The following is a 13,031-nucleotide window of genomic DNA, read 5'->3' on the forward strand; positions in this document are numbered from 1 at the left end:
CTTAGAAATAAATGAAATAAAACCAATGGGGTTACCTGTAGCATTCAACCTTTGAAGAACCTTCAACCTTCTTGAATCAATAGCTGCAGTTAATTGTGGAGCACCAGGCACCTGGCTCTGTGCTCAAATACTTATAATGCATTCCATCATTCTATCCTCAAACAGCTTGATGAGATGCTTTATTATCCCCCATTTTATAGATGAAGACACTGAGGCTCAACGTTTAAACTTAGCCAAAGTCACATGCTTGGTAAGGAGCAGAGTTGGGATTCAAACCCTGATCTAACACCAAGACTCTTAAGGCGTCTAAATATATCTTCATGTGACACTGCCTGCCACCACTGCCACCATCCACGACCAGCAGTCACGTGTTCATGACAACTTTTCAAGACTGTCAAAGTTCATTTGATGAGTGAAACTCTGCATTCATACCCAAGTAGATCTTAAACTTTAGTTTTGGGTCATCTGATCTAGGCCGAAGTTTTAGATCTGGTATTTGTAACCACAATATGTTATAACACCCTGGCCTGAGTGGGAGGAAACCCGGGTTCCAAGGATCGTTGAGCTTACATGGCTCCTTAAACTACATTCTCTCTGACCCTCGCAACACCGGGGCTTCCCAAGATCACTCGGCTAGTAAATGGTGAACCAGGTGATCTCAAAACTTCTTTTTAGCAGCAAATCCCCTTTTTTTCAAAGAAAACTTTGCACCAGTAAAAGATTTACAGTGTCTTTTAGCAGGATAAATTCTTAAGTTCACATTTATAACAATATCAATCAATGAGCCTGTTTTGAAAAACAAAATATTAATCAGACTTCTAAAAGACAATTACAGTCTTAAATCAGGCTGTACCTTCAATTAATTTCTCCATTTTGTTTGAAGTTGCTGTGATATTTATTACCACTTTAAAAATGGAATTTGAATCAAAATATTTGTAAAATCACTGAAGACCTTGTAGAGTTGTACAGATCCCAGTTTTAAAATCACTGCTCTTGCGTGCCTTTCCCACTACACCACTGAAGTTGTAACGTGACCTTAGATACATACCCCTCCCTGAGCCTCATTTTCCTCACGTGTAAAATAAGTTGGGGTACACCTGTGTGGGTCTCAGACCTTTTGAAAATGTGTTGGAAGCTATACAGCACATATTTGCATACAACTTTAGGGGATACGCTGACCCCGACTCCGTGCCTGTCCAAAGATTTAAGAATCATTGGACTAGAGTAATCTCTAAGATTTTTTCTAACTTCGGCGGCTCCAGGGCTCAGATCAGGCTGGGATTTGCCTAAAGGAGAAACACTTGCTAATAGGATACAGCACTTTTCAATCCACTCCATAGCCGAGTTTGTTGTGAAAGGAAATTGAAACCACTGACAAAACTGAGTTTTAGAAAGCTCTAGAAACTTAGTAATTGTGATGGAGGCTGAGACTCTTCCCTTGAAGATTCTGAAGAAAATAGGCTGGAAATTAAGCCCTCTGAGAATTTCTAGATGCCACAAGACTGTAAGGAACCATTACTGTTAATTATTGTTTTCAGCACGGACCCCAACAAAGTCTCCAACAAAATGGCTGTCTACCCAGCATCCATTTACCCTCTTCCTCCTTCCTAGGAACCACGACTTTGGGTACCTCTCCCTAGAGCTCTCACCTAGGGAAGAGGAATTCAACCCCCGCTCCTGGGATGAACCTAACTGGCCTACAGATAATTCCATCCCCCGAGCCCATGATTCGGTCAGGAATGGTCATGTGACCCCAGATGGGCCCTTGAGACCTGAGGAGAGGTTTCCTATGGACTGGGGGACAGTTTCCCCCTTCTCCTCCCCTTTCTGGGAAAACTTCTGGAAATAATCCCTTCTCTTTTCCTCTGGGCATTGCCATGCATAGGTGTAAGAGCCAGAACACCTACAGATATTTCACTAGTAGAACAGGAATGCCAGAGCCAAGAGAATTAACAGGAAGCCCAGACAGACTCATTGGGTTTAGTCACCCACAAGGCCCTCTAAAGTCAGCACTATCACTTATGAGAGTGCGTAAGCGTGCTTATGGTTTAATTTGGTTTGAGCTGGTTTTCCATTGCTTACAGCCCACGAACATCTTATCTGATCCACAGGACAGTGGGTCTTCACCTCCATGGATATCTACTAGGTCCTGCTGTGGGCCCTTAGTTTTACAAAAGAAAGGAAAAAAATGATTTTTTTAACCACTTTTGAGCACTTATTATGGGCCAGACATTGTGCTAAGTATAACCTCCCTTGATCCTGGTTAAAATCTTAGTGAGTAGGTACTGTTCTTATTCTCATTTTGGAGCTAAGGAAGCTACAAAGTTTCAGTAAGATCGACGACACTGTTGATAAGAGCTGGAGCTAGAATTTGAATCCAGGTCTGGATTCAAAGCCCAGATTTTAACCACTATATTGTACCACCTATATTATTACCATTTGGGGGAAATTGAGGCTCCTAGAAAATTGTGTTGTATCTCTAGTGCCTTGCACACCACCTGACACAAAGCACACAATAAATATCTGTTGAACTGAATTGCCCACGATAGGACACAGGATCCAAGCACAGGCCACTCTCTTTCCAAAAGACACCCCTTTGGCACCTGTCATGGCATTGCACAGTGATTTCTCCATCGTAGATGATGAAAGCCAAGGTGTCTCAAAACTTGTTAGGAAGAGAAAATACATGTTTGAAGTGATAGTGTTCCTGATTTGCCATTCTGCCTTTGAGAGAAAAATATGAAGTCTGAGCAACTCAGTTGTCTCAGGCAACTTCTTTTCTCAGAGCATTGCAGACCTCTCTCTGAGGCCACAGCCACCAACAAACCAAGACTGGCCAAGAAACCACCTTGAATGCCAATAAACTGAAACAAAGAAAGCATGGGCAAGTCTACCCATGATTTGGCTCCCACAGGTTTCCAGGATGTGAGCTGGCCTTGTCCAGACAGGCCTCCACCTGCCTTTAACGAAGGGCCTAGGAGCTCCAGGTGGTAGCTGTTCCAGGACTTCGATTTGTCAAGTGGATTGCTTTGGCCATGAAGGCAAGCCTTTCGGGTAGGCAAGGCAGGCTTTACAAGATCAAGTCCAAACTCGAAGGCATGGCATTGGAGGCCCTTTATGAACTGGGGCCCTCCCCACCTCTCAGATTCAAGGCCTAGCACTCCTCACCTTCTGCTCCAGCCACACGGGGCTGTTGTCTGCCCCTGAGCACGACATCCCCCCTCATAGCTCATCTTTTACTCGCTGCACACTCTGCCTGAGACGTCTTGACTCCCCCCCTCCATGTTTTACCTGGAAAATTCCTTCTCCACTCCCCTCCTCACTTCTGCGATGAATCAGAACCTCTGGAGGTGGGGCCCCTGGGGAATCTATGCTTTTAAAAAGCTCCCTGGGCAATTGGGGTGATCAGCCAGCTTTGGAAACTACGGTGTAAACACACACACACCCTTTCTGCCACACAAACCCTCACACTGGTTTTTGTTCTACGGTCCTACACACGGGAGTTTTCACTCCATAACTCGGCTGGGGATGGGGTGAAGGGAGATGGCACAGAACAAAAGGGGACAAACATGGTGAGACAAGACCAGGATAGAGGAGGGGGAATGGGGTCTGTCCACCAGCAGCTCCTTAGGCTGGTTTGGGGCCTCCACGGAGAAAAGGTTTAGAGGCGAAGTTCATGGAAATGTCTAAGAGAAACTTTGTGACACCCTGAGCATGTGCAGAGTCAGGGCCCAGGGGACCAAGTAGGGCACAAACGAAGTCTCTCTCCTACACCTTAAAGACTGCAAACCTTGTGAGTATCCAGGGGCAACTCTTGTGATGGGAGCTGCAGCAGCAGAGATTTCTCCAAACAGCTTAGGGGCAGCAGAATGAGTCATGGAAACCAGAGGAGGCACGAAAGGTCTAGGTAGATGTTACAGGGTGTGGTGGCTATAGAGAACGCACCTTGTCACCTTTCTACTACAGGGAATGTAAGTGACAAAGGGCCCCGGCTGCTGGTTTTGAACTCCACCCCCACAAGTGCTCCAAGGCCACGTCTCCTGATGACTGAGTGTAGTGGGGAGCTAAGACACTGCACCCGCTCCTGGGAGACGGGCAACTCCTTTGTTGGCTGATTTTACTCCGGCTCAAGAACACTTTGAATCGAACAGATATTTGTACCCCAGTGTTCACAGCAGCATTATTCACAATAGCTAAGTGGAAATGACCTGAGTGTCCATCAATGGATGAACGGATAAACAAAAAGTGGTAGATACATACAATGGAATACTATTCAGCCACCAAAAGGAATGAAATTTTTACATATGCCAGAAAATGTGTGAATCTTGAAAACACTATGCTAAGTGAAATAAGCCAGACACAGAGGACAAATACTGTATGACTCCACTTATACGAGGTACCTAGAACAGGCAAATTCATAGAGATGGAAGGTAGAATAAAGATTACCAGGAATAGAGGGGAGGGGGGAATAAGGAGTTATTGTTTAATGGGCATAGAGTTTATGTTGGAGATTATGAAAAAAGTTCGGGTATAGATAGTGGGGATGGCTACACAACACTGTACAGTAAATGTATTTAACGCCGCTGAATTGTATGCTTAGAAATGGTCAAAATGATAACGATTATGTTATGTATAGTTTACCACAACAAAAAATAATAACAAAAATGGGACCATACCATTAATAAAGTTTATTTTTTTACTTTGGCTCAGGAACTCCCTCAAAGCTTTGCTGAACCTTCTGGACTGCACGGCTGTCTAAGATGCTTCCACTCAACCTTCTCTCCTTCTCTCCTTCACTTGGGGTAAGACTTACATCTTGGTCTGATGGCTCTCCAGCCTTCCCCGGTTCCCTCCCTATTTCCTTTCACACAGAGAGTTCCCCTAGTACAATCTATGCACATTTCATCTCATCTTGGCATCTGCTTCTTGAAGCACCAGGATGAACCCACAGGGTGAGTGAAGCTCATCCGCCATTCACAGGCGCGTGTGAGGCCCCTCCCTGGCCACTCCCAGAATAATCACCAGGTCACACTGAGCCACTGACACACTTCAAAAAGCTTTTATTGAATTCAATTTCCAAAAGCACAGAGACTTGAGACAATTTTGCAAGGACCCTGAATTTTTGCAGGGTTGTTTTTGGCTACTGTAAAAAAAAACCACACACACAGACCAGAGTGGCCCTGCTCGCCGTTAAGGTCTGTTTGAGGGATGGACAGTTCTACAAGGCACTGACCAGTGACAGGGGTGGGGCCTGCCCTTCCTCAGGCAGCCAGCTCAGCCAAGGCCCTGTCCAAGGGATCCACAGACCAGTAGCTGTCATCCCAGCCGAGGAACCAGCCCACGAAGGACGGAGGCTCAAAGCCTTGCTTCACGACGGTGATGGGGGTGCGCCTATCGCGATGAGCTGGGTCTGTGTCGATATACCGCTTAGCTGCAGACACACGTGCAGGAGGAGGAAACCGCATGAATCCTTAGTGCTCCCCTCACCAGGAGGTGGCAGTTCAGGGTAGGAGGTGCCTAAGACGGTTTTTGTCCTACTGCTCCTACTGCCCAATCCCTGCACTGGACACCACTATCCCTTAAGGGCAATGACACCACATGACTCCTCCCCCACCCTGCCCAGGAACCCAGGAAAGGAAGGGGGTTACAGTTTCATATCCTGCTTCACAAAGCTTCTATCATTTTTCTCCTGCTGTCCCCTATTGGAAGATATTAAAGAACCAGCTTTTGGGTTCCCAGCTCCCAAATCAGATCTGTTCAGCTACCAGGGATCTGCTCCCCAACATCTAAACCCTGACAAGTTCGGTCCTTGGGCCTTCTGGGGTTTTGATGCAGCTTCTGTCTGTTCCTTCCTTTCCCTGGCATGCCGTGAGGCTTTCTGAAGGAACTGAGCTGTTCTTTTACCACATGAGGCAGGGTTCACGAGGGGCTGACCATGGATGAGGAAGTCCCCACCCCTCTGTCACGAACTCCCAGACCTGTAGGGGAAGCTGCTCCCATCCCCACATGAGACAGACCCACAGGCAGACTTGGGTTCTCACCAGAGGTCAAGGCTTCCGTCTTTTCCTCGTCTTGAGAATCCTTTCCGACCCAGACAAAGACCTGGAGGTGACAGGTGACATGAAAAGTCCATGAGGGGTACTGACCAAACTCACTGCTGGTGAGAAGGGGGAGGTTCTAGGTGCTGGACGGGACAAATCTCAGCTGACAGAGGCCACAGAAGACGGCTAGAAGGATTTGGAACAGAGGCTGCAAACTGGTGACCTACAAACATACTTGCTTGCCCACCCACCACCCCACTGGGTCTGCACTATCTTTTTAGATAAACTTAGTCCCCAGCTAACTACATTAAATCTAGACTTCCAACTTCTCTTGAAAACTTGGAGGATCTGGCAACCGTGAGCCTTCGCCTTCACGTGGATGAAGCTGAGCAGAGGCTGCCTCCTTTAGATGGGAAGGTCCAGTTTGCCTCAGGCTCCACCACTCCTTCATGTCTCCCCATGCCAGCTTGCTTCACTCATTAACGTTGACAATCAGATGCCATCAGGCACTGAGTTTGAGATCCCTCTCTAAAAGTTCATGAATTATCCCTTTCCAAGCATTTATTTGTTCAACAAATGAGTGGCCAAACATATGCCCACTGGTTTATTCATCAAACAAATATGCTATGAGAGTCTGCTATGTGCCAGACAGTCTCTGTGTGTCTGGGCCAACATGGGTCAAAGGCTTGGAATAAAAACTACTCATCAGCACTACCACCATTTTGAGTCTTATTACAAGTTTTGTTACACCAAAAAATCTATTCAGCTGATTTTTAAATATCATCTATCTTTATGTTTGTCTAAAATATTTTAAAGAGCACCTGTCATTGATAAAATAGTATTAGACAATAAAAACCCAGACTTTCTTGCTCTCACTCATTTACAAATGTGCTCCCTAGTAAATCGGTCCCTCCATAGTGGGTGCTGTTGTCTATTCTGCTCATCATAGGATTTCCAGCATTATGCCTGGGAGACGGTAGCGCTTCATAAATGTTGGCTGAGTGAATGAAGAAACAGATAAAGAAACTGATTAAGTAGCCATTGGAGCAACCAATGACAGTAGCTGAATGGCTCAAGCTGCAAACATCTTGGTACCAATGTTCCAACTGAGGATCCCAAGAAACAGTCCTGTGGGTGGAGGGGACTGTTATACCTGCATGGCTGCTACCTATAACCCTGACAACTCTGGGAGAAGCCGACTTGATAGCAAAGGTCATTGACTGCAACCCCCACAAGAATGTAAGTCCTGTCGGGGCAGGTCCCTAGCATCCAGAACAGTGTCTGACTCAAAGCAGTGCTCAGTTAATATTGGTTGAATGAATGGAGGGCAATTTCCCCTGCCAAGTCCTACATGATCACCTTCCCCAGGAGATGAAGCAGAGAGAGCCCAGAGTCCTCTAAAACAGGAGATGCACTTCCAAACCTCCAGGTGACCCCAGACAATTTGTGCCTGCGTATGGGATGCTGCTAAGTCCAACTTTTTTTACCAACAGATTTACAGAGTTCACACTCCTCTAAGGCCTGGCAGAGAATGCCAGCCATCTGATTTGCATTAAGATGGTGCTTTGCAGTTTTGCAAGGTGATTTTATCTACAGCTCATCTTGCCGGATTATGCAAGGTAAGGTACCATCACTCCCATTTTGCAGATGAGGAAATGGAGGCTCAGAAAGGAGAGGTGACTTGCAGCTGCTCGTGGACTTTTCTAGCAACGCCTGGCACGGCCTCTTTTAAGTCCTTCCAGCAACTGTCCTAGAGCTGGAAATCTAGCACCTCCCACTCGCTCGGGCCCAGACAGCCTTCACCTTCTGTCCTTTACCCACCTGGTCCCAGGTGTCCAGGAGCATGACGTCATCAGTGGCCAGGTCTTCCTGCATGAACTCGCCAGGGACCTCTTCAATCTGGGAAGGAACAGAGAGGTTAATGAAAATGCACCAGCAGGCCATCTTCCCTCCCCTGCTGGGCTTCCTCTTGCTTTCCCCATGAGGGAGTCCTGGTGTTCAGAGCTGGCTCGGCATGCAGGGCCCTCCTCCCTCTGTGCTGAGCCATCACAAACGTTTCTCCCTGCCCCGCCGCTGATGGGCCCCGCTCCTGGGAACATGCCTCCCGAGGGAAAAGCAGAGACGGGGTCTCACCACAAAACGTCCAATCTTGTTGGAGCAGGCAAAGAGGCGAGGAGGGTGGGCGTCCATCTTCTTGTCCTTCAGCCGCGGGGACGTGCGGTAGGTGGCCTTCCCACCCAAGGCCTCCCAGAAGCTGTCTGCAAGGGGAGGCCACACAGTTGCCAATTGACACCGCCGCCTCCCTAGCACGGCTTCCAAGACCCTGGGAAAATCCCTGCCCTAGGGTAACCAACTGCTCTCCATCCCCAGCCTCCATCTTAAAATCCCAGGAGGCCAAAGAGGGAAGGGGCCTGAGGGATTCGAAGGTGATGAAACGGAGGCCCAGAGAGGGCAGAGTTGGCAGTAGACACACAGCCAGGACTACTTCTGGCTGGAGACTGACGACAGCACTGTTAGATGGGGATAATTATCCCCACTCAATAAACGAGGCGACTGGGGCTCAGACAGGTTAAGCAACCCACGCAATATCACACAGCCAGTAAGTGGTAAAGCCAGGATGCAAAACTTGTCGGACTCCAACCCCCATACTTTTTCCACTATCGCTGTTCTGTCCCTGTGTGGCTATTTAAATGCACTGAAGTGAAATACAATGAAAATTCAGTTCCTCGTTCTCACTAATTCCCACCAGTCACATCTCACATGCTCATTAGTTACACATGACTAGTGGCCATCAAACTGGACCCAGCTGATAGAGAATAGGTCCATCCTCTTAGAAGGTTCCATTGGGCATTGCTGCTCTAGACTAAACTACTTCTCCCCATTTCTACTAAGCATCTAACAGGAGGGTGTGGGCTCAAAGTAAGAGCAGAAAGACTGAGGGCTGGCATAAGGATGATGCTCCTGACCTATGTTCTTCAAACGGAGCAGGCTTGTGGCATTTCTGTCCATGGAGATTTGAAAGATTAGGCGAGACCACAGCCCTGTGAGGCTGTTACTCCTGCCTACAATCTTTCAAGGCTTCCTGGCGAGTGACACCTCCTCCAGCAGCCTTCCCTGACTGCCCCAGCCCCCACAGAGCTCTCCTTTCTCTAACTCCTGGAGGCCTCCCTCTCACTCACCAGAAGTGGGTTGCATCCAACCCACTTTTACTAACACACATTCAGGACAGGCACTGAGGAGGGGCGAGGATTGAGAGCCCCCACACAGCAGCAAGGGAGGGAACCCAACAGCTGCAGTCCCCAGAGAGCAGCAGGTCCCTCTGCCCCAGCCCCTACCTGGCTCGCTGCCTTCTGCCACCTGCACAGGTTGGGCCCGCAGCACCCTGAGCAGCTCCTGGGCCCCCGTCTTCTCCGCCTCGCTGGCTCCTGCACCCACCCACAGGTAGGCAGCCGAGGGAGTTTTCAGGACAAAGGCATCGTTGGAGTTCAGCGCGCCGGCCTTGGGGATTATCTGGGAGGGCAGTGCTCGATTAATCAGGAAGCAGACCAAAAGCCCTCGGCCCCCTCCCCACAGCCTGGAAGACGCTGCAGCAGGACAAGCTCTGAGGTGGGGACTTGGAGGAGCATACCCTAGCAGAGCTGAGGGCACAGACTTTGGACCTGGGGGGCTTAGTTGACTCCCATGAGTCACTAAGGCACTGTTGTTAGCCAAGACAGTTCCAGAATTCTGGGCCTCATTAAAAGAAGTTGAGTGCCCAGAACAAAGGAGGTGACAGTCCCATTCTCCTCCAAACTGCTCAGACTGTCCTGTACGATTATGTTCAGGTCTGCACTTTCCACCATGAAAGTGAGAGTAGCCATCTGGAACGTAATCAGGAACAGTGTCCAGACTGTGAAGAAGGGACTACCTGTGAGGTAGAGAGCTGCCCATTATGGAAGGTGTGCAAGGGGTACTGGGCATCCACAAAACAAGGGGAAGGCTCATATAATCCTGCTGCAAGAGGAGGAAGGTACAAAAAGCTGGTTTTTAACCCACCCTGTGGTTAACCCCTTAACCCCCAATCCTGTGCCGAGGGATCTGCCCATTGATCTGGGAGCTTTCAGGGAGGCCGATCCCTCCTGGGGTCCAGGGCCTGGGCATTACCTCAACGGCTCGGGTGGCTCCAGAGCTGCTGGCCCGGACCTGGAAGAGGCGAGTACTGGCGGGGGCCGTCTGCCCACCCTCGCGGGAGGTGCCACCCTTGTAGACGATCATGGGCTTCCCGCCAAATAGACTCATGAGATGGGCAGGCTCCTTGCCTTGGACCACACGGCTCTGGCAGGGAGACAGGAGGGCAGGTCAGGAAAGGGGGGTGGGAGCATCAGTCTTTCTGTGTGGCACCAGGCTCACCCCCCATCCCAGCCAGCATGGCCCAGGCCCCTTCCCGAAACAAGGCCACCGTGCCTGTGTCTGTGTATGGGTGGACCGTGCCCCACAGCTCACAGGGGCTGGGCAGGCAAGCGGGAGTTCCAGGAAAGCTGGAGACAGCACTACTGCCTGAGGTCCCCCGGGCACCGCCTCCAACACTCCCCTCCCATGAGGACCTGCCTTGCTGACCCTGAATCTAGTCCAAGAACCAAGAGAGTCCATATTTGCAAAAATTCCCTTAAATGGAATCACAGGGATTGTTCGCCGACATTCTTCCAGGCTGGTGACGTTAGCCCCAGGCATGAAAGCCCACAGGGTGGTGAGGATAGAACCTTCCAGATCCAGTGAGACGCCTTCTACACAGCCAGTGCACCCCAGATGCAGGCTGTAGTCAGGGGCTTGGTGGCGGGAGGGAGCAGGGCAGGGAGGTCTCTGCCAAGATGTATCACACCCGCCCCTGCCCGTGTGCCCACCTCATTTCAGATCCCGGCTGTGGCCCTGGCTAGCTAAATCTAGAAGACAATCTCACATGTGTGTTGAGAGTACGGTGGTCCCTTCCAGTGTGACCCACCACTGCTGGGTGACAGCTCAGATCCCAGCTCCGCCCAGCCGGTGAGAATTTGGGCACATGCCTCAACCTCTCAGGTTCTTCCCCGGTAGGATGAGGCCAAGAATGCTACACCCAAGGCTGTTGTCAGGATCAAATGAGCTAAGACAGTAATCATCCCACTCGGCACCCAGAGGACCTCATTGTCACGGTCAAAGTTCAGGAGCCCAACCCTGGATCCGAATCTAGAGCCCTGTCCACTCCCAGGGTAGGACAGAGGAAGCAGAATTCAGTCTTTCTCCCCCACCTGGCACTGCATCCCTCCTTTAAACCCATAAATCCCTTTACATCACATTTACCACTTAGCAGTATCCCCTTGTTCTCAGGATCACGGTCAACATCCTCACTGTGACTTCTGGGTGGTCTGGCCCCTCTGAGCACCACTCCAGACTCCTATCATGACACTTTCCCCCTCGCTTTAATACCCAATGCTTCCTCCCACCTCAGGGCCTTTGCATATACTCTACCCTCTGCCTGGAATATGCCTGATCAACTCCTATTCATCTGTTAGGTCTCAGCTGAAAAGTCTCTTCCTCATGGGGAGTGGCCTTGTCTAATCCAATTAGATCTCACCTGGGATCTATATGTTCATATACTTAACACATATGTATAAGGGGCCTATTATGGGCCAAGCACGGCTCTAAATGCTTTACAAATGCTAACTCTTCATCCTCATGGCAATCCTATGAGATAGGTACCGTTGTTATGCCCAGTTTGAGAACATAGAAGCACAGAGAGGTGCAGTGACATGGCCTACGTTGCCCAGAGGTGAAGACAGGACTCAAACCCAAGTAGCCTGGCTCCACGTCCATCCTCTGAACCATTCCGCCCTGCGGCTCTCCTGCTACTCTCTCCACGGCCTCTTATCATTTTCATTCACGGCACATGGCAGCGTGTGGCTATACATCCAGTCGCCCGCATGTCTGTTGAACATCTTTCTCCCCGCTAGACTGTAAAGGGCCTAGGCCAGGGGCAGGATCTGTGTGCTCATGGCTGCAGACGCAGGGTCAGGCCCAGGGGAGCCCTGCATGAATGTTTGGAGGATGGATGGATGGACAGTCAGATAGATGAGTGAACAGCTCAACAAGGCCCAGGTGCGGTCCAGAGGGCCAATGGGCTGGGCTCACCTGGACAGGGGTACCTCCCAGTTCCTCATCCAGCTGGGTGGTCAGGATGGCAGACGCAGCGACCTCATCCTGGGTGGACTGGGCGCCCTGCCTGGAAGAGAAAATGATACTCGACACGGAAGTTTGCACAGAGCCCCGAGTCTCTCCTTTGCCCTGGGCCTGACAACCCCTGTAATCTCTCGACTACAGGTAACAAAGCTAAGACACAGAGAAGGAAAAGATTCTCTCAGGAGGAACCAGAGCCAGGAACCAAGCCAACACGCCACAGCCCCTGCTCAGCATGTCGCCTTATCATGGAGATCTGAACACAACCACTGGACTTCCCTACCCTAAATGTGCCCCTTGGGGGATGGCTGGCTCATCCCTTGCTGGGCAGCCGTGAGAGAAAGTGCTTTGAGACTTGAATCTGAGGTGCAAAGGTGGCCAGGACATTTTTTCAAGGTAGAAAGGCAGGTCAGGGAAGAACAAGTGCGACGTGAACCCATTTGTGGGAAAAGCCATCAGTCACTTTAGCCTCACATGGACATGCACAGATAAGTCTGCATGGATGTCCACGAAAATGCCAGTGGTGATTGTCCTCATGTGGGAGATTTAGGGGGGCGGTTGGCTTCCTGCCCCACCCCTTCTGATACTGTCTAAATTTCCCTTAACCAACATGTGTTATCCTTATAAGCAAATAATCTGACAAATTGATGTGCCAGTGCAGCTAACTAAAAAAAATAGTCTTCTTGTGAATTTGGTACCACATGTATGTATTGCCTGGTCAAAAAAAACCCTGCTTTTAAAAGTCTGAAGTTGTTGGGGTCGGCCCGGTGGCTCAGTGGTTAATCGCACATTCCGCTTTGGCAG

At 49.6% G+C, this 13,031-nt stretch overlaps 1 protein-coding gene across 10 annotated transcripts in view; it reads right to left on the reverse strand.

The window, feature by feature from the left end:
- Positions 1-5,037: 5,037 nt before the first annotated feature.
- GSN (gelsolin) overlaps positions 5,038-13,031 on the reverse strand; it is a 56,274-nt gene continuing 48,280 nt past the window's right edge. For all 10 annotated transcript variants that reach the window (XM_070518840.1, XM_044778909.2, XM_044778910.2 and 7 more), the window contains 7 exons: positions 12,183-12,273; positions 10,185-10,355; positions 9,377-9,551; positions 8,175-8,299; positions 7,863-7,940; positions 6,042-6,102; positions 5,038-5,431 (listed from right to left, as the gene is read on the reverse strand). In XM_070518840.1, coding sequence (XP_070374941.1) covers positions 5,262-5,431; positions 6,042-6,102; positions 7,863-7,940; positions 8,175-8,299; positions 9,377-9,551; positions 10,185-10,355; positions 12,183-12,273 — 871 coding nt within the window. In that variant the 3' untranslated portion in view covers positions 5,038-5,261. The remainder of the gene's footprint in view (positions 5,432-6,041; positions 6,103-7,862; positions 7,941-8,174; positions 8,300-9,376; positions 9,552-10,184; positions 10,356-12,182; positions 12,274-13,031) is intronic.

Source organism: Equus asinus, chromosome 10 (assembly GCF_041296235.1).
Source record: "Equus asinus isolate D_3611 breed Donkey chromosome 10, EquAss-T2T_v2, whole genome shotgun sequence".
In the NCBI taxonomy this organism is placed as follows: domain Eukaryota; kingdom Metazoa; phylum Chordata; class Mammalia; order Perissodactyla; family Equidae; genus Equus; species Equus asinus.